General features: G+C 38.2%; 2 protein-coding genes across 26 annotated transcripts; one reads left to right on the forward strand and one right to left on the reverse strand.

The window, feature by feature from the left end:
* Positions 1-211: 211 nt before the first annotated feature.
* On the forward strand, positions 212-10,558 carry LOC140586370 (uncharacterized). Of its 13 annotated transcripts, none has more exons than XM_072708233.1 (10): positions 212-260; positions 1,616-1,675; positions 1,938-4,590; positions 4,795-5,839; positions 5,942-6,088; positions 6,696-6,797; positions 7,155-8,487; positions 8,570-8,639; positions 8,741-8,807; positions 8,906-10,558. In XM_072708233.1, the coding sequence occupies exons 4-7, from the start codon at positions 4,805-4,807 to the stop codon at positions 7,383-7,385; spliced, it is 1,515 nt and encodes a 504-aa protein (XP_072564334.1). In that variant the 5' UTR covers positions 212-260; positions 1,616-1,675; positions 1,938-4,590; positions 4,795-4,804; the 3' UTR covers positions 7,386-8,487; positions 8,570-8,639; positions 8,741-8,807; positions 8,906-10,558. The 13 variants fall into 13 exon arrangements, with proteins under 13 accessions (XP_072564334.1, XP_072564336.1, XP_072564335.1 ...); XM_072708235.1 differs by having other exon boundaries at positions 1,938-2,935; XM_072708234.1 differs by having other exon boundaries at positions 1,616-1,652.
* Positions 10,559-17,545: 6,987 nt separating this feature from the next.
* Positions 17,546-27,892, reverse strand: LOC140586368 (uncharacterized). 13 transcript variants are annotated; one of them, XM_072708203.1, is made up of 10 exons: positions 27,844-27,892; positions 26,452-26,488; positions 26,144-26,166; positions 22,265-23,309; positions 22,016-22,162; positions 21,307-21,408; positions 19,617-20,949; positions 19,465-19,490; positions 19,297-19,322; positions 17,546-19,198 (listed from the first exon to the last, which is right to left on the reverse strand). In XM_072708203.1, the coding sequence occupies exons 3-7, from the start codon at positions 26,149-26,151 to the stop codon at positions 20,719-20,721; spliced, it is 1,533 nt and encodes a 510-aa protein (XP_072564304.1). In that variant the 5' UTR covers positions 26,152-26,166; positions 26,452-26,488; positions 27,844-27,892; the 3' UTR covers positions 17,546-19,198; positions 19,297-19,322; positions 19,465-19,490; positions 19,617-20,718. The 13 variants fall into 13 exon arrangements, with proteins under 13 accessions (XP_072564304.1, XP_072564302.1, XP_072564303.1 ...); XM_072708201.1 differs by having other exon boundaries at positions 19,297-19,363; XM_072708202.1 differs by having other exon boundaries at positions 19,465-19,534.

The following is a 27,892-nucleotide window of genomic DNA, read 5'->3' on the forward strand; positions in this document are numbered from 1 at the left end:
TTAAATCTAAGCAAAATTCAACAATTTTGAGATGTTCAGTTATTTAAATTTACACACTTTCGTTTGGGATAAATTAAGCAATGGTTTGTTGAGTAGATTTAACAAAAAATGTATGAGTACCAAGAAAATTTAAGAAATCTAATAGATTTAACTGATGAAAGCATTTTCATTTTAATCATTGTACACTTCCGCCCATAATCCTTTGTGCCACGTGCAGGACACACACGCTTCATGAGTGGACGATCTCCATTTTGTAAGAGGTAAGATTTCTTAATTTGTTCGAATATAAGACACGGTTTAAACAATAACGTATATCGGTTTTGAGTAAAGGTTTTAAACAGTATGATACGTCAAAATTAGATTAATAATGATCACTGTAATGATAGTATCGTTTTTTTACACAAATGGCAGTTAGTGGACTGCTAGCACAAGGTCACTTTCCAAGACTTCACGACTGTGTTACTGAACAGCTTTAACTAACCACATGTTTTACCGTATTAAAAAATATCAACGATATATTCCGATGAGTTTTAACGTCTTTCATCCACTTTTAAAAGTTCATGAGAAAGTTTTGCGCTCAGTGGTGAGTGATTTAGTTTAAATCATTTGTGCCGGATTTTGTCAGCCACAGTCAGTTTTTCGAAGCTTTTGTCTCGATGCGGTGGTTTTCAGTTGTGGTTAATGAAGCTAAAGTGACTCAGTCCAGCGACATAACTGTTTTTTCGCGTCATGCTGTCGGAGCCCCGTGACTGTGGCGTTATTTTTGTGCCACTATTCTGAGCGCACGTAAAAAAGAATTTCAGGTGCAAGTGTTGCATTTTGAGGAGAAATTTATTTTGAGTGAAGAAAAGCTAAATTTAAGTGAACAAAATTAATTGCTGCGTGCAAAAAATGTATTTCACCGTTTGCTATTATCCATACACACACACACACAATAGCAGCTCCTCTCGCTCAGTTTTTGCATTTGCGCTTGCTCGCAATGTGTTGCTTATACGCTCTCAACATTTCTGCCCGTGCGCGCTCAACTCTTTCTGAACACTGTTATATTTGTGCCACAAAACCAGCCAATCAGCCCTACCCTCAAACGAGGCAGTGGCGAAGGAACGCAGAGTGGCGGAGTTTGAAATATTACTCTTTCTGGGTCACAAAATAAACTTTTAAGATATTTCCATGCGAGAATGTAGCTGTGTAAACTTCAAATATTTGCTTGATTTGTCAAGACATCGCATATTTGCATAAGTGTTCTAACGTTTTGTGTTTGTTTAGAGGCGTTAAGTCAGTGTCAGTGAGTTTATATTTACTGTTAAGAGTAAATATCTCACATGAAAATTTGTAGAATCATTATTAGAAAATAACAGTAAACATCCTTATATGTTTTGAAATGTGTTAATCTATTGGAATGACTGCATATCAAGTGCTCACATTTGCAATTTTGAAAAAAGGGGGAAGAATTATCCCCTTTTTAATCTAATAAAGAGTTTCCTTGTGTTATATAGGAACCTCACCTTTAAAAATTTTTGCATTAATTTAGACATGTCTTTAACAATCTGCGTGTGTTTGTGTAAGTTTTTTATTTTGGAGACTGCTATTAATGATAATGTTGCTTTCCTTTCAGGTAATGGAAGATCCCTCAACTTAAATTCACCTGATCGGTATGTAGACTGTGCATTATAAAGTAAGTTGTGATACCATGTTGTATTAAATTAAACTAATGGTTTTGAAATTGAAGCAGCAGAAAATTATCAAGTTGACCCCACTTAATCTAACGTATTTGTTTTTGTAAAAATAATAAATAGAAAATAATTGCTTATTATTTGTAGGATTTTTTTTCTTCTTCTCTATAATCTCAACATCAAATGTGTATAGATACCCATGCTCTTACATTTGTCATGAAAAACTATTTAGATTCTTACATATATATTTTTCCATCACTTTAGGACCTGGCAAATGGGATGGCAGTGTAAGATATGCAAATCTTTTTCTACTACAAAGGGGAATCTACTACGTCATTACAGATTACAACACGCAACATTTGGTCGTGGACAGCACCAGCCATGTCTGTATGGCAGTTGTCCTTGCACATTTAAAACACAAGGAGCCCTTCGCACACATTTGTCCAGATACCATGCTGCTGAAGAGAGTCCAAGGCCTGGAGTGATCACTGCATTTAAGTGTTTGGCTTGCACTGCTTTTTGCTCTACTCAGAAGGACTATTTTCAACATATAGGAAATCACTTGAAGAGACACGAAACTGTATTTTGCGTTTTTAATGGATGTGACTTTCGCACAAATATATACAATACATTTCTAAAGCACAAAGGCAGGAGACATACATGTTGCTCCTTAACTGATTTTAAGAAAGAAGTCTTGGAAAGTCATCCTAGTCAGAACACTGACCATTCTGATGTCCCTGAACTCAACAGTGATGAATGCTCTAGTGATGTTGATCCAGAAAGTGCATCTTGTACTGTTCTTCAAGGACTGGGCTTACTTCTACTCAAGTTAGAAAGCACTTATAATGTTTCAGTGAGGTGCATTGATGCTTTGGTTGAAGATCTGTTCTATATTTCTTCTTCAGCATCTGTAGAGGCAGTTAAAAATATAATTGATTCAGCACTGAAATCTAACAAATGCACAGTTGACCACACTATCATAAAGGACTTGGCTGAACAGTTGTGCCGCTCTCATCCCATTAGCAGAGCTCTTGGAGCAGGCGGGCCACTTGGTTCAGCTTTTAAGACAAATAAGTATTTTAAGGAGCATTTCCAGTTTGTGGATCCTATTGAATATATTCTTGATGCTGAACAAAAAAAGAGCTTTCAATATGTACCAGTTCTAAAGACTTTGCAAGAAGTACTGAAGAACAAAGATATTGCAGTGGAAGCCTTTTCGAGGTGCTCAAGTAGCACTGGGCATTTTAAGTCCATTTTTGATGGTAGGTGTTTTAAGGACAATGACTTCTATGCTGTAGAAGAAACAAGACTCTCAATAATAATTTAGGTTGATGATTTTGAGGTGTGTAACCCATTAGGAACCTCTCGAAAAAAACATAAAATAACTGCAGTTTATTGGGTTTTGGCCAATTTGCCATTGAGATTACAGTCTGCCTTAACATCAATACAACTAGCTTTACTTTGCAAATCTGTTGATGTGAAACAGTTTGAATACAAAGTAGTATTGGATCCACTTTTGAAAGATCTTGTCACTCTTGAACAGGAGGGGGTTTTTATTTCATGTTTAGGGAGAAATATTAAAGGCGCCCTACACTGTGTTGTAGCCGATAACCTTGGTGCTCATGCAATTAGTGGACTTGTTGAAAGTTTTAACGGGCCATATGTTTGTAGATTCTGCCTTGGACATTCTTCAGAGTACCAGACATATGAAGTACGGTCTGGGGTCTTCCCACTTCGAAAAAAGGATGACTATGTTTTACACGTGCAAGCTGTCAAAGAAAATCCAAATTTAGTGCCTCATTTTGGCTTAAAGCGGTCATGTCCATTAACTGATCAACTTAATAATTTTCACTTTGTGTCTGGATACCCACCAGATGTCCTTCATGACCTTTTTGAGGGAATAGTGCCAAGAGAGTTAGCATTGTGTTTTCAAGTGTTTTTGAAGAAGCACTACTTCAGTTTGACTGAACTGAATAATATAATCACACGTTTTCCATATAAGGGCTCAGACAAATTGAACAGTCCACAAGCAATCCCTTCAAATTTTGCTGGTCGCAAAACTATAGGAGGAAATGCTCATGAAAACTGGGCCCTAATACGTTTGTTACCTCTCCTTGTTGGTTTACGTGTACCTGAAGATGATCCTGTTTGGCAACTTCTTCTGACTTTGAAGGACATTGTTGAGTTAGTGGTTGCCCCTGTTCACACAACACAAAGTATTGCCTACCTTGAATTTAAAATATCTGAACATCGTATCAGATATTTGGAAGTTTTTCCTGATCAAAGGCTCACACCAAAACACCATTTTTTGGAGCACTACCCTGCTTTAATAGAAAAATATGGGCCATTGGTTGGAGTATGGACAATGCGCTTTGAGGCAAAACACAGATTTTTCAAGCAAGTTGTGAGACACACTAACAATTTCAAAAATGTGTTGCTGACCCTTTCTACAAGGCATCAAATGATGATGACATACCACATGCAATCAAAAGAGGTGAAACCTGCCCTGCTTGTCACAAAAATATCCAGAATGCCTGTAGATGTGCTGCATCCAGACATACAGGCAGATTTAAGAGCAAGATCACCATCTCTGACTTGTGTGCAGCTTGCCACCACTGTCACCTACAGTGGAACAAGATACACTGCTGGGATGATCCTGTCTAATGGTTCAACATGTGGACTACCAGACTTTGCTGAGATAATACAGATAGTCGTTTTGGACAATTGTGTATATTTCATTGTGAAGTTACTTGCTGCATGGTATGTAGAGCATCTGAGATCTTTTCAACTGGAGGACACTGGCAAGATCAGTCTTTTGGAGCAGCAGAAACTTGGTGACATGTGGCCCTTGGCTTCTTACAATGTGGGAAGAAAACGCTTGGTAACCCTGAAACGTTACATCTGCTGTGAATAATAGGTAAAAAAAAAACCAAAACGACAACAACAAAAACTTGATAACATGTACATCTCCCAAGTATTTGTTTTTTGCAACATTTGGTGTGTTGAAGTGTGCTTTTTGTTTTATAGTTTTATATCTCTACTATTGTATAAATGAAAAGTAATAACTAATTTTATTTAATTGAAGGGAAATTTAACTCTGCCCATTTACATTTTATTCTAGGTTGAACGAGATGGAGGCAAAGCTTCGTGTAATTATTGATGACCAAATCGAGAAGTTGGTTCTTCCATCAGGGATCCCACCAACATTGGAGGAGCTGCAGAGTGTTGTGAAGGATACTTTTGGGATTTCAAATGACTTCAGTCTTCAGTATTTTGACCCAGAATTTCAGGACTACTTCACTCTTCACAGAGCTGACCAGATAAAAGACAAAGACACTGTGAAGGTTGTTGGCATCACCCCGGTCATCCTAAGCTTGACTCCGGTTGATGACAGTTTTGGCAGCCCCTCTGGCCAACTGTCTGACTATGAGTCCTCATATGCTGAGTCAATTGTATCCAATGCAGACTCTGCTGCAACCACTTCTTCTCAGGACACCATTATTCTCAAAAGGCAGAAGACCACAGAACGTTGTGAGCCCTGGCCAAAACAGTTTCCCATTCCACAGTTTGCATATGAAACTGAGATGTACCTGGAAAGAGCCAATGAGGAGTATAAAAAGAATGGAAATCTTCTGCCCACCTCCAAAGTAAAGACTGATATTTTTGAGAAGTTGGCTGAAACTGTATTTACATTTACAGCCTATCCTTCAAGTGCACAGGTTAGTTATGTTGCTGAGGCACTTGTGACAAAATACCCTTGTCTCAAGGAACCTGGCTCTTTCTCAGGTTATTATGGTTGGCAACAAAGCATCAAATACAAGATGGCCAATTATCGTACAAAACTTAGAGGGTTTGGTGTTCCTGAGTTGACATGCAATGCCATGAAACACAAGAGTCCAGGTGACCAGAAGTCTGCAAATAAAGTGAAAAAGCCTCGGAAAGCAGAGGTAAATTACCTTCCGCCATATCCAGCAGGTGAAGATGAGGACAGTCAAGAAGAAGAGAGAATTCAGTTGCTTACTGAAGTCAAGAAAAGAGACAACAACAAAGTGATAAAAGAAAAAATGGCTAAAACATTTGCACATAGACGACATGAAATTGTCAACCTGTCCCCCAGCATTGAAGACATCAAAGCCAGATGGCCAGCTTTGTTTGAGGCATCTCATGTGAGTTCCAAATTCATTTTGGGTAGGCTTTTGGGTTTTTTTAATGTAATCTTTCAAGCTTCAAATAATTTGAGGCTTTATCGTGTTTTATTTGTCATTCAGCTGCAGGATGAGTTCTACAGGATCACCCTGGTACACCTTGAACCCAAATTCATGTCCATGCTGGATGAGTACACTCCCAAACTGTTGGCCCTTTTCCATTCCAAGGGGGGAGCCATGGGATTGAAGTTGCAGGCTATCATAGCCAAGGTATTTTCCACAGACATTTCAGCTTGTAATTTTATTTAAAGAATTATTTTGTCAAATTTCAAGAGTCATTTGCATGGTGCATAGCTCCACTAACTTGTTTGCATGTTTTTGTCAGTGCAAGAGGACGTCACTGATATAATTAACAACACAATTATGGGTTTCATGTTTTAATTGTATTTTAAATACATGTCTGTTCTTAGTAAAAAAAAAACCCAAAAAACCCCACAAGTACAGGTATTGCTGGGGTTTTGTTTTTTCCCAAGAAGGAAAAACCCTTTCTGACAATCATAAACTAAATTAAATAAAAAACTAAATGACTAAATTAAATTAATTTACTAAAACGACACATTTAAAGATTGAAGCATACAACTTGTTGAAGCATACAACTTGGAATTGTCTTTACCTATATAATGTTGACAATACCGTTTTGTTGACTGTCAGCACCCAGGCATGTGCATTAACATCAGCTACTTATCCCACATAATGTTCCATGTGATGATAATTTGATATTTAACAGTTTTTTTTAATACTGCCAATTCTCACAGTTTTGTCTTAATAAATGGTCACTTATCTGATGGTAATTTTTGGAATTCTTGCTCATTTTCAGTCACCAAGCAATCCTAGCAATAACATAACCAGAAATCTGGTTATTCAGTGCTTGATGGTGTACCTTGGGGAGTCCATTGATCAACTGATCAAAGAGTACAGTGTAAGTGTTGAAGTAGAAACATTATTCTGTTTTTGTTATTCATATGTGTTTGTGTATGTGTTTGTCAATTTTCAAATAATTTGAGATATTATCATGTTTTATTTGTCATTCAGCTACAGGATGTGTCCAGGAAATACAATTGTGTATATAATGTAGTTGCAGTTTGTCAGGACTAAAGACTGGCTAATATGACATGGTGAACAAGTCCTGTGGTTAAAGAATGCCTGCCTGTTGCTTAAAACATTGTGTTGTATGCCGAATGTTTCTTGCCCATAGACTACATGTTGCTATACTGTTCCTTTATAATATTCAAGTGTGCAATTACAGTCAGAAAAACCCATGTGTTTGTTGTTTCAGGATGCTGATGAGGACAGTGTGTCACAAGATCTTTCTGAACAGAGGATGAAAATCTACAAAATCAAGGCTGTTGGATCTGAGGAGGATGACATTGGCATTGTGCTGGAGGGTGTGAGAGTTATGCCTGAGAGAGATGGAGAATACCGCTTTTGTCAAAGTGACAGGTTGGGTCAAAGGTCACAAAGGTCAAATAAATCAAAAAGTGACAGGTCCGGGCTGCAAGCCAGGTGACGTCATGAGCTAGTGCGAGGTGGCAATTTTTTTTGGCTGTGAGCGAGTTGAGCGTTGGGATAGGGGTTTATTTGTATATAGTTTATTTATTTATTATAATTATTATAATTTAATTATTTATTATTTAATTATTTATTATTTAATTATTATTTATTTTTATTTGAGTAGAGTGAATTGTGTGCTTATGAGTGTGGTTTTTTGTGGGAATAGCCCCGTGCTACGAGGGTGCCGAGCAGGGGGACTGAGCAGGGGGGTTGGTGCGTTAAGGTCTCAAACACTGGGTCTGAGTGGGGTGGGTTACCTGATGGAGTGTGAGCGTACGCTGTACCGTGGTAAGGTCCCGGGCTTTGGAGAATCCGTGGAAAAGGGCTCGGAGAGAGCGATGCTGTGTCTGCTGCGGTACCGTGGTAAGGTCCCGTGGCTTTGGATAATCCGCAAAGGACTCGGAGAGAGCGATGCCGGAGAGCTGAGAGTTGTGCTGCGCGAGACTGAAAGAAACCCTGTGAGAATGAACAAGTTGGAGCTAAGAATGAGAGGAGGAGTTGGGTCTGACGCTATCCTCCTCCAATGAACGCTTAGCGGCAGTTTGAGTGTGTGTGTGTGTGTGTGTGTGTGTGCGTGAAAGCCGACACTCCCCTGCAGCAGTAGCAGTTTGGCCTTGTGTGGTAGAAAAACTTGTGTTTTTCCTCATGCAACCTATGTACATCCCGATAGGTCAAATCCCGGTCAAACTGTAATTTGGGTCACACATCAAGTTGGACATTTTGTATTCCAGTAAATCTTGTTTGAAATTGTGTCTTTTGCCCCCCCGAGGGCCACACATCAAGTTTGACATTTTGTATTTCAGTAAATCTTGTTTGAAGTTTTGTCTTTTCCCCCGACTCCCCCCATACCGTCTGTGTAGTTAAAACGTACATCGAAATAGACATCAGATAAAACTTGACAGGACGTATATTTCTCCTTAAAGAATCCTAATAAGTAACCAACCGCAGATATTTTTAGTATGCCGAGCAGGGATTCCCTCCTTTGGTAGACACAAGTACCCAGTATCATCAAGGCCTTGCCCTACTGGAAAGAGAAAACTACACGGGACCTGCATAGAGTAAGTATATTATTTCTTTTACGCGTGTTTTATGATAAACACCATACAATAAAATAACTTAAAATAATTATTTTATTTTTAGAGATTCAGCTATTTTGGGTTTGTTTTTTTTTTTCTCTACGGGAGACGCTGCGGATAGAAAACTCCATATAGTGAGTATATTATTTCTTTTATACGTATAATAAAAACGCTATTCATTAAAAATAACTTATTCTAAAACAAAATAACTTAAAATAATTATTTTATTTTTTAGAGATTCAGCTATTTTTTGTTTGTTTTTTTTCTCTACGGGAGACGGTGCGGATAGAAAACTCCATATAGTGAGTATATTATTTCTTTTATACGTATAATAAAAACGCTATTCATTAAAAATAACTTATTCTAATAATAGGTATTCTCTGTTTTTTCTATGTACAAGAGAGACGGGGCGGACCGGTCAAGAGAAAATCTACGCAAGACCTGAATCAGCAGTTATGGACGGAGCAACACCCCTTCCTATACCCGAAGCGTTATTAAATGAAACAGACAACAACAAAAACGCTAATAATGAAAATGATGCGGTTTACTTTGCTCAACACGACTCGCCACCCGCGGCGTCTGGTGACGCGACGGCCCAAGAGCCCTGTTTGCTACCATCCTTAGAGACATTATTAATAACCTTCCTGTGCTGATAGGGTCGGCACCGACCCATTTTTAAGTTTAACATGCATAAAAGCACCACATATATTTGTGCATACTCTTAAAACAAAAGGCTCCATATTGAACCTTTTAGCTTGGTACATATATGACACTCCTTGGACATTCTCAATTAAAAGACATGGCACCTTTTTGAAGGCAATGGTTATATTTCCTCTGGTTAGAACCCCTATAGTTCTATATAGCACACCCAAGAACCTTTTTTTCGAAATATATACTGCATCAAAGCTTTTTGACTTTGTCAGGAATCTCTATTTAAACTAAATAAATTAAAACAAAATCAAGGTAAGGCATCCCCACACATGTAAGGTAAGATAAGACCAGTTCAGTTTATTTATATAATTCTCTAGAGGTTTATTTTATCATTATTTTTTATTGAAAACGAGAGGAATGCTGTCAAAAAAAAAGGTCCAGAAAGCCACACCAAAAATATTAAAACCAATCTTTTCATGGATAAGGAAGCATAACAAGGTAACCAAGAAGTAAGAAACAAATTGGATGATAAATAATTGTTTTGAGGGTATCTTATGGCTGATGTAAGACACGTGCTGCTTGACACCGACCCGTCTAACATAAGAGACAGGAACAGAAAGCTAACATAGGCCGAAGGTTAAGCGTGTTAAATGAAAGGCAGCGGGATAATTCCCCATAATGCCGCACTATAACAAAATCAAACGCGACGTGAAAACGTTTAATAGACCTCAATAAAAATGTCAGGGACGTCTACGACAAACGCAGATTGTTGCCTAGTGGGGAAACTGCCTTTTGGATACCGAAATGTAAAACTAGCAGCATCGCAAAAGGGTGTTGTAAGTCTTTAAAAATATTTCATCGAATGAATTTGTTAATGTAACATGAAAGTTTTTTCAAAGTAAGATGTACAGATGTCTTAAAATGTAACATATAAAAGTTTTTTCAAAGTAAGATGTACAGATATTTTAAAATGTAATATGAAAGCTTTTCAAAGTAAGACGTACAGATGTTTTAAAATGTTCGGGTGTTTTATTTTCTAGACGCGTTGTACAAAAACGTTTTGTTACGTGTATGCAGCGCAAGCGTGTTTGTACAAAGTTATATGCATTCATTTTGCGAATCGGTTTTGAAATCTAATATATGAACGTGGCTTTTATTTTACAAAAACAAAGTTGCAAAAAATTTGTAGGCTCTTTATCAAAGCAGATTTTGTTAACATAACATGAAGTTTTTTTTATTTTCAAAGTTGCACAATGGTTTTAAAATGTAACATGTATACGTGTGTTTTATTTTTCAAACTTGTACAAAAATGTTTGAGTACATTTATCAAATGAGTTTTAAAATGTAACATGTACAGGTGTTTTATTATTCAAAATAAAAGTTGTACATACATTTTGTTATATGTATGCAGCACGGTCATGTTTTTAAAATGTGCTAATATTTGCGGGATGGTGGGAATAAAGTGTATTTAAAGGGGTACCTCTCGTGGAATCTACCAATCTTTAGCAGCTTTTGAAACCTGAGCCAGACGGGGACTGGGGTGTTTAACCGTGAGACTCGACACCGAGCTACGCATTAGATCCTTACTTCAGCAATGGTCCCCATGTACCCAGTGTAGGGTCAGGTCCATCGCAAGAGAATGTCTCCGCCGTGAAAGAACGATCCGCCAGCATTTTGTGTATCAACGAATCTGTAACCATTCTTTCCATTCATTATATGCTGAGTTTTCCAAAATTGTTTTTTAGCTGAAGCATCAAAAGCTGTAACTTCGAGTGCACCTGGTTTAATAGCATTTTATTTATAACAGTAGGAGCTTGTAAACTGCATTTAGCAGTCGCATTAAAACACATTAAAAACTTTAAAGAATAAAGCCTTAGTTATTTTTAATAAAGACGGCTTTCTAGTAAATGGTTTTCCTACAAGGTGACCCCGCGGCCTATACTTAAGACATCCGGGCGCCTGATTTGAGATGTTTACTGAGGACGGTATGTTAAGTTAACAGTGGTGACCGAGCTGCACCGTGTTTGACTCTTAATGAAACTTAGACCTAATTCAACAGAACCAGTCGTCATCCACTTTGCAGTGAGATTTCTGAGCGAAATGTGAACAGAGATTCATTTTCTTACTTTACTACTTACCGGATAACAAGGGAAATGGCAGCGGCAATAACCTACACAGTTATTTGTTCCTTCCATATGTATATATGTAGCACCGCAGAACGTTTTGCACTTTTTTTGCACTATTTGTTTATTGTTTGTTGTGTGTTCTACGTGCATGTTTGCACTGGAGGATCTGCTTTTTATTCTCATTGTACATGTGTATAGTGACAATAAAAAGGCATTTCATTCATTCATAATATGTCGGACACAATGGCTCTGAGCACGATGGAGTCCGCGGTGAGGCGCACGAGCTGCTAGCTGATGTAATTCTGCGAACGGTCCGGGCTCTGACATTCTTAAGGTGCGGCTATCTATCCCCGAGACACTTTAGCCAGGATCGTGTATATTTGCGCTTATTAATGCTGCAATGTCAGGGTTTTGCTGACTCTTATAGGAAGCTGGCTAGCAATAACATTTTTAGCTGGTCTTTTTCATTTAGTACATACACGGTTTAGAAGAAAATCTAATCACCATTAAAAAAATAAATAAATAAACGTACAAAACTATTGAAATCCCCCAGAAGCATGTGCATATTTTTCTGGTTTGCATGTTGTGTGTGTGTGTGTGTGTGTGTGTGTGTGTAGTTACCTAAGCACAGTCGGCCTAGTGTTTGATAGGTGATGGAGAAGCGTATGGTCGTGGGGACAATAAACTACATGCGCCTATGCCAACATGTGTTTAAGTATAGCGACGAACATGGACGCTTTCTTTAACGTAAAACAGTTAAAGGCTCATTCGGTTTTGTTTACATTTTTATTTTTTTTTTCATTTCAAGTAGCCTCTAATCACCTTACATTAGTTCTGATTTACTGTAGTCACCAATCAGAGTATTTTAAAACAATGGCACTGAAATGTCACCACATGTTAAAGCTAACAAAGTAACATGATTATATCAGCGGAACAAACCAGTCGCCGGTACGTATAGACAGATCATGTGTTGCTCAACAATCGACAGCATTTTGAAATCTATTTGTATTTAGACAAATATATTGGGAATAAAGCGTTGTGTTTTAAAAGGCAGACATTGAGGTAGAATTTAAATTGGTCACAATTGTATTTTTTTCCGCAGCTAGAAGTGTCGGCTGAGGCTGATTTTAATTGGCATGTCAGTTTAGGATTCTTGCAGTAGAAGTTATGTAGTGAATTGCGGTACTCTGAAATGAAGTGATATGTGTATTAGAATCGTGAAGCGTCATCTTCCTTTGTTTTAGGTTCACCCCGGGCATTTTATGAATTGTAATGTAATGTCAGACAGTGTGTGATGAATTTCTGAAGGCCTGTTATAGGCCTATATGACAATTTCGTGGAAACGTCTCATGGAAAAATGTAGTTGCAGTTTGTCAGGACTAAAGACTGGCTAATATGACATGGTGAACAAGTCCTGTGGTTAAAGAATGCCTGCCTGTTGCTTAAAACATTGTGTTGTATGCCGAATGTTTCTTGCCCATAGACTACATGTTGCTATACTGTTCCTTTATAATATTCAAGTATTATTTTTTAAATCATTTAATGAAATAGGTAAATACCTCATCATTGATGACTATGGTCAACCTGAGTGACAAGTAACCCGTCCTGGACAGAGGTTTCTTCAAGGCCTGTGGTGGGAACCCCATGGTGTAGGATTAAGAGAAAGAATACAGGGAGTGGTACAAATGAGCAGTTGTCCTGCCCCCTTTTACTCATTTTGGATGCTTAAATTACTAAATTGTGATTTTAATGCTAATCTGTATGATTCTATGGTCTGAGCGAGTCTCCAGTACTACATGAATGGTAAACTTAAAAACTCTACTTCTCTTAGCTTAATGATATTTTCTTTTACTGTGTACGATTGGTAGAAATGAAAATCGTGATTTGTCTCTCAGCTTGTGTGTGTGTGTGTGTGTGCATGCGGTGTGTCAACAATGGCAATTAATCACTAAATTCTAAACAAACCCACATATAAAACCCCCTCCCCACCCTCCCCAGACACCTATAAAACACAGGATTCTTGCTCTCACCCCCCACTCATTTTGTGAAAAAGCATGTCTGTTGCCAAGACTACAGCTCGTGTCTTGAGTCGTACATACTATGACCCCAGCCACCCGGGGTCATACGGAGGGGCCTCCAGACTGCAGAGAGCCGTGCAGGAAGATACGGGGAAAAAAGTGGCTACTGATGACACCAGAGAGTGGCTGTCTATGCAAGACAGTTATACTTTACATAAGCCGGCTAAAAAGAATTTCCCCAGGAGCAGAGTGTTTAATACCGAGAGCCATGTATCAGCGGCAGGCCGGTTTATGCGACATGCAAGGGCTGGCGATGTACAACGACGGGTTAAAGTATCTCCTTACGGTGATTGATGTTTTTTCCTAAAAGGCATACTTGCGTGTGTTAAGAAACAAGACAAGGGTGGTTGTAACGGAGGCCTTTGATTTTATTTTATCCGAGGGGGCGTGTCCCTCAAGTTACACACGGATGCGGGTAATGAGTTTTCAGAATGAACTTTTCAGAAACTTCTAAAAAGTCATAAAATCACCCAATTCACCATTTAACCGAACGTTAAAAGAGAGGATGTCCAAGTCAAATTGTATTTTCTTACAGCTTGAAAACTACATCTTTTCATTGTGCCACACATACAATGTGTAGTGTACATTTGAATGTGTAGTGTACACAGGGGAAAAAGTAAATGAAAATGAAAATGTTAAATTATAGCATGTTAAATTAATGTGTGCAGTCCTGCTACTCTTGTAGTTAAGGGAGAGCGGTCGCTGATATTACTGTTTAATAGAATTATTTGGGGGCAAAATGTTTTTACTTTATTAAAAAGCGTTACATTTGAATGTGTACACTACACATTCAAATGTACACTACACATTGTATGTGTGGCACAATGAAAAGATGTAGTTTTCAAGCTGTAAGAAAATACAATTTGACTTGGACATCCTCTCTTTTAACGTTCGGTTAAATGGTGAATTGGGTGATTTTATGACTTTTTAGAAGTTTCTGAAAAGTTCATTCTGAAAACTCATTACCCGCATCCGTGTGTAACTTGAGGGACACGCCCCCTCGGATAAAATAAAATCAAAGGCCTCCGTTACAACCACCCTTGTCTTGTTTCTTAACACACGCAAGTATGCCTTTTAGGAAAAAACATCAATCACCGTAAGGAGATACTTTAACCCGTCGTTGTACATCGCCAGCCCTTGCATGTCGCATAAACCGGCCTGCCGCTGATACATGGCTCTCGGTATTAAACACTCTGCTCCTGGGGAAATTCTTTTTAGCCGGCTTATGTAAAGTATAACTGTCTTGCATAGACAGCCACTCTCTGGTGTCATCAGTAGCCACTTTTTTCCCCGTATCTTCCTGCACGGCTCTCTGCAGTCTGGAGGCCCCTCCGTATGACCCCGGGTGGCTGGGGTCATAGTATGTACGACTCAAGACACGAGCTGTAGTCTTGGCAACAGACATGCTTTTTCACAAAATGAGTGGGGGGTGAGAGCAAGAATCCTGTGTTTTATAGGTGTCTGGGGAGGGTGGGGAGGGGGTTTTATATGTGGGTTTGTTTAGAATTTAGTGATTAATTGCCATTGTTGACACACCGCATGCACACACACACACACACACAAGCTGAGAGACAAATCACGATTTTCATTTCTACCAATCGTACACAGTAAAAGAAAATATCATTAAGCTAAGAGAAGTAGAGTTTTTAAGTTTACCATTCATGTAGTACTGGAGACTCGCTCAGACCATAGAATCATACAGATTAGCATTAAAATCACAATTTAGTAATTTAAGCATCCAAAATGAGTAAAAGGGGGCAGGACAACTGCTCATTTGTACCACTCCCTGTATTCTTTCTCTTAATCCTACACCATGGGGTTCCCACCACAGGCCTTGAAGAAACCTCTGTCCAGGACGGGTTACTTGTCACTCAGGTTGACCATAGTCATCAATGATGAGGTATTTACCTATTTCATTAAATGATTTAAAAAATAATACTTGAATATTATAAAGGAACAGTATAGCAACATGTAGTCTATGGGCAAGAAACATTCGGCATACAACACAATGTTTTAAGCAACAGGCAGGCATTCTTTAACCACAGGACTTGTTCACCATGTCATATTAGCCAGTCTTTAGTCCTGACAAACTGCAACTACATTTTTCCATGAGACGTTTCCACGAAATTGTCATATAGGCCTATAACAGGCCTTCAGAAATTCATCACACACTGTCTGACATTACATTACAATTCATAAAATGCCCGGGGTGAACCTAAAACAAAGGAAGATGACGCTTCACGATTCTAATACACATATCACTTCATTTCAGAGTACCGCAATTCACTACATAACCTCTACTGCAAGAATCCTAAACTGACATGCCAATTAAAATCAGCCTCAGCCGACACTTCTAGCTGCGGAAAAAAATACAATTGTGACCAATTTAAATTCTACCTCAATGTCTGCCTTTTAAAACACAACGCTTTATTCCCAATATATTTGTCTAAATACAAATAGATTTCAAAATGCTGTCGATTGTTGAGCAACACATGATCTGTCTATACGTACCGGCGACTGGTTTGTTCCGCTGATATAATCATGTTACTTTGTTAGCTTTAACATGTGGTGACATTTCAGTGCCATTGTTTTAAAATACTCTGATTGGTGACTACAGTAAATCAGAACTAATGTAAGGTGATTAGAGGCTACTTGAAATGAAAAAAAAAATAAAAATGTAAACAAAACCGAATGAGCCTTTAACTGTTTTACGTTAAAGAAAGCGTCCATGTTCGTCGCTATACTTAAACACATGTTGGCATAGGCGCATGTAGTTTATTGTCCCCACGACCATACGCTTCTCCATCACCTATCAAACACTAGGCCGACTGTGCTTAGGTAACTACACACACACACACACACACACATACACACACAACATGCAAACCAGAAAAATATGCACATGCTTCTGGGGGATTTCAATAGTTTTGTACGTTTATTTATTTATTTTTTTAATGGTGATTAGATTTTCTTCTAAACCGTGTATGTACTAAATGAAAAAGACCAGCTAAAAATGTTATTGCTAGCCAGCTTCCTATAAGAGTCAGCAAAACCCTGACATTGCAGCATTAATAAGCGCAAATATACACGATCCTGGCTAAAGTGTCTCGGGGATAGATAGCCGCACCTTAAGAATGTCAGAGCCCGGACCGTTCGCAGAATTACATCAGCTAGCAGCTCGTGCGCCTCACCGCGGACTCCATCGTGCTCAGAGCCATTGTGTCCGACATATTATGAATGAATGAAATGCCTTTTTATTGTCACTATACACATGTACAATGAGAATAAAAAGCAGATCCTCCAGTGCAAACATGCACGTAGAACACACAACAAACAATAAACAAATAGTGCAAAAAAAGTGCAAAACGTTCTGCGGTGCTACATATATACATATGGAAGGAACAAATAACTGTGTAGGTTATTGCCGCTGCCATTTCCCTTGTTATCCGGTAAGTAGTAAAGTAAGAAAATGAATCTCTGTTCACATTTCGCTCAGAAATCTCACTGCAAAGTGGATGACGACTGGTTCTGTTGAATTAGGTCTAAGTTTCATTAAGAGTCAAACACGGTGCAGCTCGGTCACCACTGTTAACTTAACATACCGTCCTCAGTAAACATCTCAAATCAGGCGCCCGGATGTCTTAAGTATAGGCCGCGGGGTCACCTTGTAGGAAAACCATTTACTAGAAAGCCGTCTTTATTAAAAATAACTAAGGCTTTATTCTTTAAAGTTTTTAATGTGTTTTAATGCGACTGCTAAATGCAGTTTACAAGCTCCTACTGTTATAAATAAAATGCTATTAAACCAGGTGCACTCGAAGTTACAGCTTTTGATGCTTCAGCTAAAAAACAATTTTGGAAAACTCAGCATATAATGAATGGAAAGAATGGTTACAGATTCGTTGATACACAAAATGCTGGCGGATCGTTCTTTCACGGCGGAGACATTCTCTTGCGATGGACCTGACCCTACACTGGGTACATGGGGACCATTGCTGAAGTAAGGATCTAATGCGTAGCTCGGTGTCGAGTCTCACGGTTAAACACCCCAGTCCCCGTCTGGCTCAGGTTTCAAAAGCTGCTAAAGATTGGTAGATTCCACGAGAGGTACCCCTTTAAATACACTTTATTCCCACCATCCCGCAAATATTAGCACATTTTAAAAACATGACCGTGCTGCATACATATAACAAAATGTATGTACAACTTTTATTTTGAATAATAAAACACCTGTACATGTTACATTTTAAAACTCATTTGATAAATGTACTCAAACATTTTTGTACAAGTTTGAAAAATAAAACACACGTATACATGTTACATTTTAAAACCATTGTGCAACTTTGAAAATAAAAAAAACTTCATGTTATGTTAACAAAATCTGCTTTGATAAAGAGCCTACAAATTTTTTGCAACTTTGTTTTTGTAAAATAAAAGCCACGTTCATATATTAGATTTCAAAACCGATTCGCAAAATGAATGCATATAACTTTGTACAAACACGCTTGCGCTGCATACACGTAACAAAACGTTTTTGTACAACGCGTCTAGAAAATAAAACACCCGAACATTTTAAAACATCTGTACGTCTTACTTTGAAAAGCTTTCATATTACATTTTAAAATATCTGTACATCTTACTTTGAAAAAACTTTTATATGTTACATTTTAAGACATCTGTACATCTTACTTTGAAAAAACTTTCATGTTACATTAACAAATTCATTCGATGAAATATTTTTAAAGACTTACAACACCCTTTTGCGATGCTGCTAGTTTTACATTTCGGTATCCAAAAGGCAGTTTCCCCACTAGGCAACAATCTGCGTTTGTCGTAGACGTCCCTGACATTTTTATTGAGGTCTATTAAACGTTTTCACGTCGCGTTTGATTTTGTTATAGTGCGGCATTATGGGGAATTATCCCGCTGCCTTTCATTTAACACGCTTAACCTTCGGCCTATGTTAGCTTTCTGTTCCTGTCTCTTATGTTAGACGGGTCGGTGTCAAGCAGCACGTGTCTTACATCAGCCATAAGATACCCTCAAAACAATTATTTATCATCCAATTTGTTTCTTACTTCTTGGTTACCTTGTTATGCTTCCTTATCCATGAAAAGATTGGTTTTAATATTTTTGGTGTGGCTTTCTGGACCTTTTTTTTTGACAGCATTCCTCTCGTTTTCAATAAAAAATAATGATAAAATAAACCTCTAGAGAATTATATAAATAAACTGAACTGGTCTTATCTTACCTTACATGTGTGGGGATGCCTTACCTTGATTTTGTTTTAATTTATTTAGTTTAAATAGAGATTCCTGACAAAGTCAAAAAGCTTTGATGCAGTATATATTTCGAAAAAAAGGTTCTTGGGTGTGCTATATAGAACTATAGGGGTTCTAACCAGAGGAAATATAACCATTGCCTTCAAAAAGGTGCCATGTCTTTTAATTGAGAATGTCCAAGGAGTGTCATATATGTACCAAGCTAAAAGGTTCAATATGGAGCCTTTTGTTTTAAGAGTATGCACAAATATATGTGGTGCTTTTATGCATGTTAAACTTAAAAATGGGTCGGTGCCGACCCTATCAGCACAGGAAGGTTATTAATAATGTCTCTAAGGATGGTAGCAAACAGGGCTCTTGGGCCGTCGCGTCACCAGACGCCGCGGGTGGCGAGTCGTGTTGAGCAAAGTAAACCGCATCATTTTCATTATTAGCGTTTTTGTTGTTGTCTGTTTCATTTAATAACGCTTCGGGTATAGGAAGGGGTGTTGCTCCGTCCATAACTGCTGATTCAGGTCTTGCGTAGATTTTCTCTTGACCGGTCCGCCCCGTCTCTCTTGTACATAGAAAAAACAGAGAATACCTATTATTAGAATAAGTTATTTTTAATGAATAGCGTTTTTATTATACGTATAAAAGAAATAATATACTCACTATATGGAGTTTTCTATCCGCACCGTCTCCCGTAGAGAAAAAAAACAAACAAAAAATAGCTGAATCTCTAAAAAATAAAATAATTATTTTAAGTTATTTTGTTTTAGAATAAGTTATTTTTAATGAATAGCGTTTTTATTATACGTATAAAAGAAATAATATACTCACTATATGGAGTTTTCTATCCGCAGCGTCTCCCGTAGAGAAAAAAAAAAACAAACCCAAAATAGCTGAATCTCTAAAAATAAAATAATTATTTTAAGTTATTTTATTGTATGGTGTTTATCATAAAACACGCGTAAAAGAAATAATATACTTACTCTATGCAGGTCCCGTGTAGTTTTCTCTTTCCAGTAGGGCAAGGCCTTGATGATACTGGGTACTTGTGTCTACCAAAGGAGGGAATCCCTGCTCGGCATACTAAAAATATCTGCGGTTGGTTACTTATTAGGATTCTTTAAGGAGAAATATACGTCCTGTCAAGTTTTATCTGATGTCTATTTCGATGTACGTTTTAACTACACAGACGGTATGGGGGGAGTCGGGGGAAAAGACAAAACTTCAAACAAGATTTACTGAAATACAAAATGTCAAACTTGATGTGTGGCCCTCGGGGGGGCAAAAGACACAATTTCAAACAAGATTTACTGGAATACAAAATGTCCAACTTGATGTGTGACCCAAATTACAGTTTGACCGGGATTTGACCTATCGGGATGTACATAGGTTGCATGAGGAAAAACACAAGTTTTTCTACCACACAAGGCCAAACTGCTACTGCTGCAGGGGAGTGTCGGCTTTCACGCACACACACACACACACACACACACACTCAAACTGCCGCTAAGCGTTCATTGGAGGAGGATAGCGTCAGACCCAACTCCTCCTCTCATTCTTAGCTCCAACTTGTTCATTCTCACAGGGTTTCTTTCAGTCTCGCGCAGCACAACTCTCAGCTCTCCGGCATCGCTCTCTCCGAGTCCTTTGCGGATTATCCAAAGCCACGGGACCTTACCACGGTACCGCAGCAGACACAGCATCGCTCTCTCCGAGCCCTTTTCCACGGATTCTCCAAAGCCCGGGACCTTACCACGGTACAGCGTACGCTCACACTCCATCAGGTAACCCACCCCACTCAGACCCAGTGTTTGAGACCTTAACGCACCAACCCCCCTGCTCAGTCCCCCTGCTCGGCACCCTCGTAGCACGGGGCTATTCCCACAAAAAACCACACTCATAAGCACACAATTCACTCTACTCAAATAAAAATAAATAATAATTAAATAATAAATAATTAAATAATAAATAATTAAATTATAATAATTATAATAAATAAATAAACTATATACAAATAAACCCCTATCCCAACGCTCAACTCGCTCACAGCCAAAAAAAATTGCCACCTCGCACTAGCTCATGACGTCACCTGGCTTGCAGCCCGGACCTGTCACTTTTTGATTTATTTGACCTTTGTGACCTTTGACCCAACCTGTCACTTTGACAAAAGCGGTATTCTCCATCTCTCTCAGGCATAACTCTCACACCCTCCAGCACAATGCCAATGTCATCCTCCTCAGATCCAACAGCCTTGATTTTGTAGATTTTCATCCTCTGTTCAGAAAGATCTTGTGACACACTGTCCTCATCAGCATCCTGAAACAACAAACACATGGGTTTTTCTGACTGTAATTGCACACTTGAATATTATAAAGGAACAGTATAGCAACATGTAGTCTATGGGCAAGAAACATTCGGCATACAACACAATGTTTTAAGCAACAGGCAGGCATTCTTTAACCACAGGACTTGTTCACCATGTCATATTAGCCAGTCTTTAGTCCTGACAAACTGCAACTACATTATATACACAATTGTATTTCCTGGACACATCCTGTAGCTGAATGACAAATAAAACATGATAATATCTCAAATTATTTGAAAATTGACAAACACATACACAAACACATATGAATAACAAAAACAGAATAATGTTTCTACTTCAACACTTACACTGTACTCTTTGATCAGTTGATCAATGGACTCCCCAAGGTACACCATCAAGCACTGAATAACCAGATTTCTGGTTATGTTATTGCTAGGATTGCTTGGTGACTGAAAATGAGCAAGAATTCCAAAAATTACCATCAGATAAGTGACCATTTATTAAGACAAAACTGTGAGAATTGGCAGTATTAAAAAAAACTGTTAAATATCAAATTATCATCACATGGAACATTATGTGGGATAAGTAGCTGATGTTAATGCACATGCCTGGGTGCTGACAGTCAACAAAACGGTATTGTCAACATTATATAGGTAAAGACAATTCCAAGTTGTATGCTTCAACAAGTTGTATGCTTCAATCTTTAAATGTGTCGTTTTAGTAAATTAATTTAATTTAGTCATTTAGTTTTTTATTTAATTTAGTTTATGATTGTCAGAAAGGGTTTTTCCTTCTTGGGAAAAAACAAAACCCCAGCAATACCTGTACTTGTGGGGTTTTTTGGGTTTTTTTTTTACTAAGAACAGACATGTATTTAAAATACAATTAAAACATGAAACCCATAATTGTGTTGTTAATTATATCAGTGACGTCCTCTTGCACTGACAAAAACATGCAAACAAGTTAGTGGAGCTATGCACCATGCAAATGACTCTTGAAATTTGACAAAATAATTCTTTAAATAAAATTACAAGCTGAAATGTCTGTGGAAAATACCTTGGCTATGATAGCCTGCAACTTCAATCCCATGGCTCCCCCCTTGGAATGGAAAAGGGCCAACAGTTTGGGAGTGTACTCATCCAGCATGGACATGAATTTGGGTTCAAGGTGTACCAGGGTGATCCTGTAGAACTCATCCTGCAGCTGAATGACAAATAAAACACGATAAAGCCTCAAATTATTTGAAGCTTGAAAGATTACATTAAAAAAACCCAAAAGCCTACCCAAAATGAATTTGGAACTCACATGAGATGCCTCAAACAAAGCTGGCCATCTGGCTTTGATGTCTTCAATGCTGGGGGACAGGTTGACAATTTCATGTCGTCTATGTGCAAATGTTTTAGCCATTTTTTCTTTTATCACTTTGTTGTTGTCTCTTTTCTTGACTTCAGTAAGCAACTGAATTCTCTCTTCTTCTTGACTGTCCTCATCTTCACCTGCTGGATATGGCGGAAGGTAATTTACCTCTGCTTTCCGAGGCTTTTTCACTTTATTTGCAGACTTCTGGTCACCTGGACTCTTGTGTTTCATGGCATTGCATGTCAACTCAGGAACACCAAACCCTCTAAGTTTTGTACGATAATTGGCCATCTTGTATTTGATGCTTTGTTGCCAACCATAATAACCTGAGAAAGAGCCAGGTTCCTTGAGACAAGGGTATTTTGTCACAAGTGCCTCAGCAACATAACTAACCTGTGCACTTGAAGGATAGGCTGTAAATGTAAATACAGTTTCAGCCAACTTCTCAAAAATATCAGTCTTTACTTTGGAGGTGGGCAGAAGATTTCCATTCTTTTTATACTCCTCATTGGCTCTTTCCAGGTACATCTCAGTTTCATATGCAAACTGTGGAATGGGAAACTGTTTTGGCCAGGGCTCACAACGTTCTGTGGTCTTCTGCCTTTTGAGAATAATGGTGTCCTGAGAAGAAGTGGTTGCAGCAGAGTCTGCATTGGATACAATTGACTCAGCATATGAGGACTCATAGTCAGACAGTTGGCCAGAGGGGCTGCCAAAACTGTCATCAACCGGAGTCAAGCTTAGGATGACCGGGGTGATGCCAACAACCTTCACAGTGTCTTTGTCTTTTATCTGGTCAGCTCTGTGAAGAGTGAAGTAGTCCTGAAATTCTGGGTCAAAATACTGAAGACTGAAGTCATTTGAAATCCCAAAAGTATCCTTCACAACACTCTGCAGCTCCTCCAATGTTGGTGGGATCCCTGATGGAAGAACCAACTTCTCGATTTGGTCATCAATAATTACACGAAGCTTTGCCTCCATCTCGTTCAACCTAGAATAAAATGTAAATGGGCAGAGTTAAATTTCCCTTCAATTAAATAAAATTAGTTATTACTTTTCATTTATACAATAGTAGAGATATAAAACTATAAAACAAAAAGCACACTTCAACACACCAAATGTTGCAAAAAACAAATACTTGGGAGATGTACATGTTATCAAGTTTTTGTTGTTGTCGTTTTGGTTTTTTTTTTACCTATTATTCACAGCAGATGTAACGTTTCAGGGTTACCAAGCGTTTTCTTCCCACATTGTAAGAAGCCAAGGGCCACATGTCACCAAGTTTCTGCTGCTCCAAAAGACTGATCTTGCCAGTGTCCTCCAGTTGAAAAGATCTCAGATGCTCTACATACCATGCAGCAAGTAACTTCACAATGAAATATACACAATTGTCCAAAACGACTATCTGTATTATCTCAGCAAAGTCTGGTAGTCCACATGTTGAACCATTAGACAGGATCATCCCAGCAGTGTATCTTGTTCCACTGTAGGTGACAGTGGTGGCAAGCTGCACACAAGTCAGAGATGGTGATCTTGCTCTTAAATCTGCCTGTATGTCTGGATGCAGCACATCTACAGGCATTCTGGATATTTTTGTGACAAGCAGGGCAGGTTTCACCTCTTTTGATTGCATGTGGTATGTCATCATCATTTGATGCCTTGTAGAAAGGGTCAGCAACACATTTTTGAAATTGTTAGTGTGTCTCACAACTTGCTTGAAAAATCTGTGTTTTGCCTCAAAGCGCATTGTCCATACTCCAACCAATGGCCCATATTTTTCTATTAAAGCAGGGTAGTGCTCCAAAAAATGGTGTTTTGGTGTGAGCCTTTGATCAGGAAAAACTTCCAAATATCTGATACGATGTTCAGATATTTTAAATTCAAGGTAGGCAATACTTTGTGTTGTGTGAACAGGGGCAACCACTAACTCAACAATGTCCTTCAAAGTCAGAAGAAGTTGCCAAACAGGATCATCTTCAGGTACACGTAAACCAACAAGGAGAGGTAACAAACGTATTAGGGCCCAGTTTTCATGAGCATTTCCTCCTATAGTTTTGCGACCAGCAAAATTTGAAGGGATTGCTTGTGGACTGTTCAATTTGTCTGAGCCCTTATATGGAAAACGTGTGATTATATTATTCAGTTCAGTCAAACTGAAGTAGTGCTTCTTCAAAAACACTTGAAAACACAATGCTAACTCTCTTGGCACTATTCCCTCAAAAAGGTCATGAAGGACATCTGGTGGGTATCCAGACACAAAGTGAAAATTATTAAGTTGATCAGTTAATGGACATGACCGCTTTAAGCCAAAATGAGGCACTAAATTTGGATTTTCTTTGACAGCTTGCACGTGTAAAACATAGTCATCCTTTTTTCGAAGTGGGAAGACCCCAGACCGTACTTCATATGTCTGGTACTCTGAAGAATGTCCAAGGCAGAATCTACAAACATATGGCCCGTTAAAACTTTCAACAAGTCCACTAATTGCATGAGCACCAAGGTTATCGGCTACAACACAGTGTAGGGCGCCTTTAATATTTCTCCCTAAACATGAAATAAAAACCCCCTCCTGTTCAAGAGTGACAAGATCTTTCAAAAGTGGATCCAATACTACTTTGTATTCAAACTGTTTCACATCAACAGATTTGCAAAGTAAAGCTAGTTGTATTGATGTTAAGGCAGACTGTAATCTCAATGGCAAATTGGCCAAAACCCAATAAACTGCAGTTATTTTATGTTTTTTTCGAGAGGTTCCTAATGGGTTACACACCTCAAAATCATCAACCTAAATTATTATTGAGAGTCTTGTTTCTTCTACAGCATAGAAGTCATTGTCCTTAAAACACCTACCATCAAAAATGGACTTAAAATGCCCAGTGCTACTTGAGCACCTCGAAAAGGCTTCCACTGCAATATCTTTGTTCTTCAGTACTTCTTGCAAAGTCTTTAGAACTGGTACATATTGAAAGCTCTTTTTTTGTTCAGCATCAAGAATATATTCAATAGGATCCACAAACTGGAAATGCTCCTTAAAATACTTATTTCTCTTAAAAGCTGAACCAAGTGGCCCGCCTGCTCCAAGAGCTCTGCTAATGGGATGAGAGCGGCACAACTGTTCAGCCAAGTCCTTTATGATAGTGTGGTCAACTGTGCATTTGTTAGATTTCAGTGCTGAATCAATTATATTTTTAACTGCCTCTACAGATGCTGAAGAAGAAATATAGAACAGATCTTCAACCAAAGCATCAATGCACCTCACTGAAACATTATAAGTGCTTTCTAACTTGAGTAGAAGTAAGCCCAGTCCTTGAAGAACAGTACAAGATGCACTTTCTGGATCAACATCACTAGAGCATTCATCACTGTTGAGTTCAGGGACATCAGAATGGTCAGTGTTCTGACTAGGATGACTTTCCAAGACTTCTTTCTTAAAATCAGTTAAGGAGCAACATGTATGTCTCCTGCCTTTGTGCTTTAGAAATGTATTGTATATATTTGTGCGAAAGTCACATCCATTAAAAACGCAAAATACAGTTTCGTGTCTCTTCAAGTGATTTCCTATATGTTGAAAATAGTCCTTCTGAGTAGAGCAAAAAGCAGTGCAAGCCAAACACTTAAATGCAGTGATCACTCCAGGCCTTGGACTCTCTTCAGCAGCATGGTATCTGGACAAATGTGTGCGAAGGGCTCCTTGTGTTTTAAATGTGCAAGGACAACTGCCATACAGACATGGCTGGTGCTGTCCACGACCAAATGTTGCGTGTTGTAATCTGTAATGACGTAGTAGATTCCCCTTTGTAGTAGAAAAAGATTTGCATATCTTACACTGCCATCCCATTTGCCAGGTCCTAAAGTGATGGAAAAATATATATGTAAGAATCTAAATAGTTTTTCATGACAAATGTAAGAGCATGGGTATCTATACACATTTGATGTTGAGATTATAGAGAAGAAGAAAAAAAATCCTACAAATAATAAGCAATTATTTTCTATTTATTATTTTTACAAAAACAAATACGTTAGATTAAGTGGGGTCAACTTGATAATTTTCTGCTGCTTCAATTTCAAAACCATTAGTTTAATTTAATACAACATGGTATCACAACTTACTTTATAATGCACAGTCTACATACCGATCAGGTGAATTTAAGTTGAGGGATCTTCCATTACCTGAAAGGAAAGCAACATTATCATTAATAGCAGTCTCCAAAATAAAAAACTTACACAAACACACGCAGATTGTTAAAGACATGTCTAAATTAATGCAAAAATTTTTAAAGGTGAGGTTCCTATATAACACAAGGAAACTCTTTATTAGATTAAAAAGGGGATAATTCTTCCCCCTTTTTTCAAAATTGCAAATGTGAGCACTTGATATGCAGTCATTCCAATAGATTAACACATTTCAAAACATATAAGGATGTTTACTGTTATTTTCTAATAATGATTCTACAAATTTTCATGTGAGATATTTACTCTTAACAGTAAATATAAACTCACTGACACTGACTTAACGCCTCTAAACAAACACAAAACGTTAGAACACTTATGCAAATATGCGATGTCTTGACAAATCAAGCAAATATTTGAAGTTTACACAGCTACATTCTCGCATGGAAATATCTTAAAAGTTTATTTTGTGACCCAGAAAGAGTAATATTTCAAACTCCGCCACTCTGCGTTCCTTCGCCACTGCCTCGTTTGAGGGTAGGGCTGATTGGCTGGTTTTGTGGCACAAATATAACAGTGTTCAGAAAGAGTTGAGCGCGCACGGGCAGAAATGTTGAGAGCGTATAAGCAACACATTGCGAGCAAGCGCAAATGCAAAAACTGAGCGAGAGGAGCTGCTATTGTGTGTGTGTGTGTATGGATAATAGCAAACGGTGAAATACATTTTTTGCACGCAGCAATGAATTTTGTTCACTCAAATTTAGCTTTTCTTCACTCAAAATAAATTTCTCCTCAAAATGCAACACTTGCACCTGAAATTCTTTTTTACGTGCGCTCAGAATAGTGGCACAAAAATAACGCCACAGCCACGGGGCTCCGACAGCATGACGCGAAAAAACAGTTATGTCGCTGGACTGAGTCACTTTAGCTTCATTAACCACAACTGAAAACCACCGCATCGAGACAAAAGCTTCGAAAAACTGACTGTGGCTGACAAAATCCGGCACAAATGATTTAAACTAAATCACTCACCACTGAGCGCAAAACTTTCTCATGAACTTTTAAAAGTGGATGAAAGACGTTAAAACTCATCGGAATATATCGTTGATATTTTTTAATACGGTAAAACATGTGGTTAGTTAAAGCTGTTCAGTAACACAGTCGTGAAGTCTTGGAAAGTGACCTTGTGCTAGCAGTCCACTAACTGCCATTTGTGTAAAAAAACGATACTATCATTACAGTGATCATTATTAATCTAATTTTGACGTATCATACTGTTTAAAACCTTTACTCAAAACCGATATACGTTATTGTTTAAACCGTGTCTTATATTCGAACAAATTAAGAAATCTTACCTCTTACAAAATGGAGATCGTCCACTCATGAAGCGTGTGTGTCCTGCAC

Source organism: Paramormyrops kingsleyae, unplaced genomic scaffold (assembly GCF_048594095.1).
Source record: "Paramormyrops kingsleyae isolate MSU_618 unplaced genomic scaffold, PKINGS_0.4 ups45, whole genome shotgun sequence".
Lineage (NCBI taxonomy): Eukaryota > Metazoa > Chordata > Actinopteri > Osteoglossiformes > Mormyridae > Paramormyrops > Paramormyrops kingsleyae.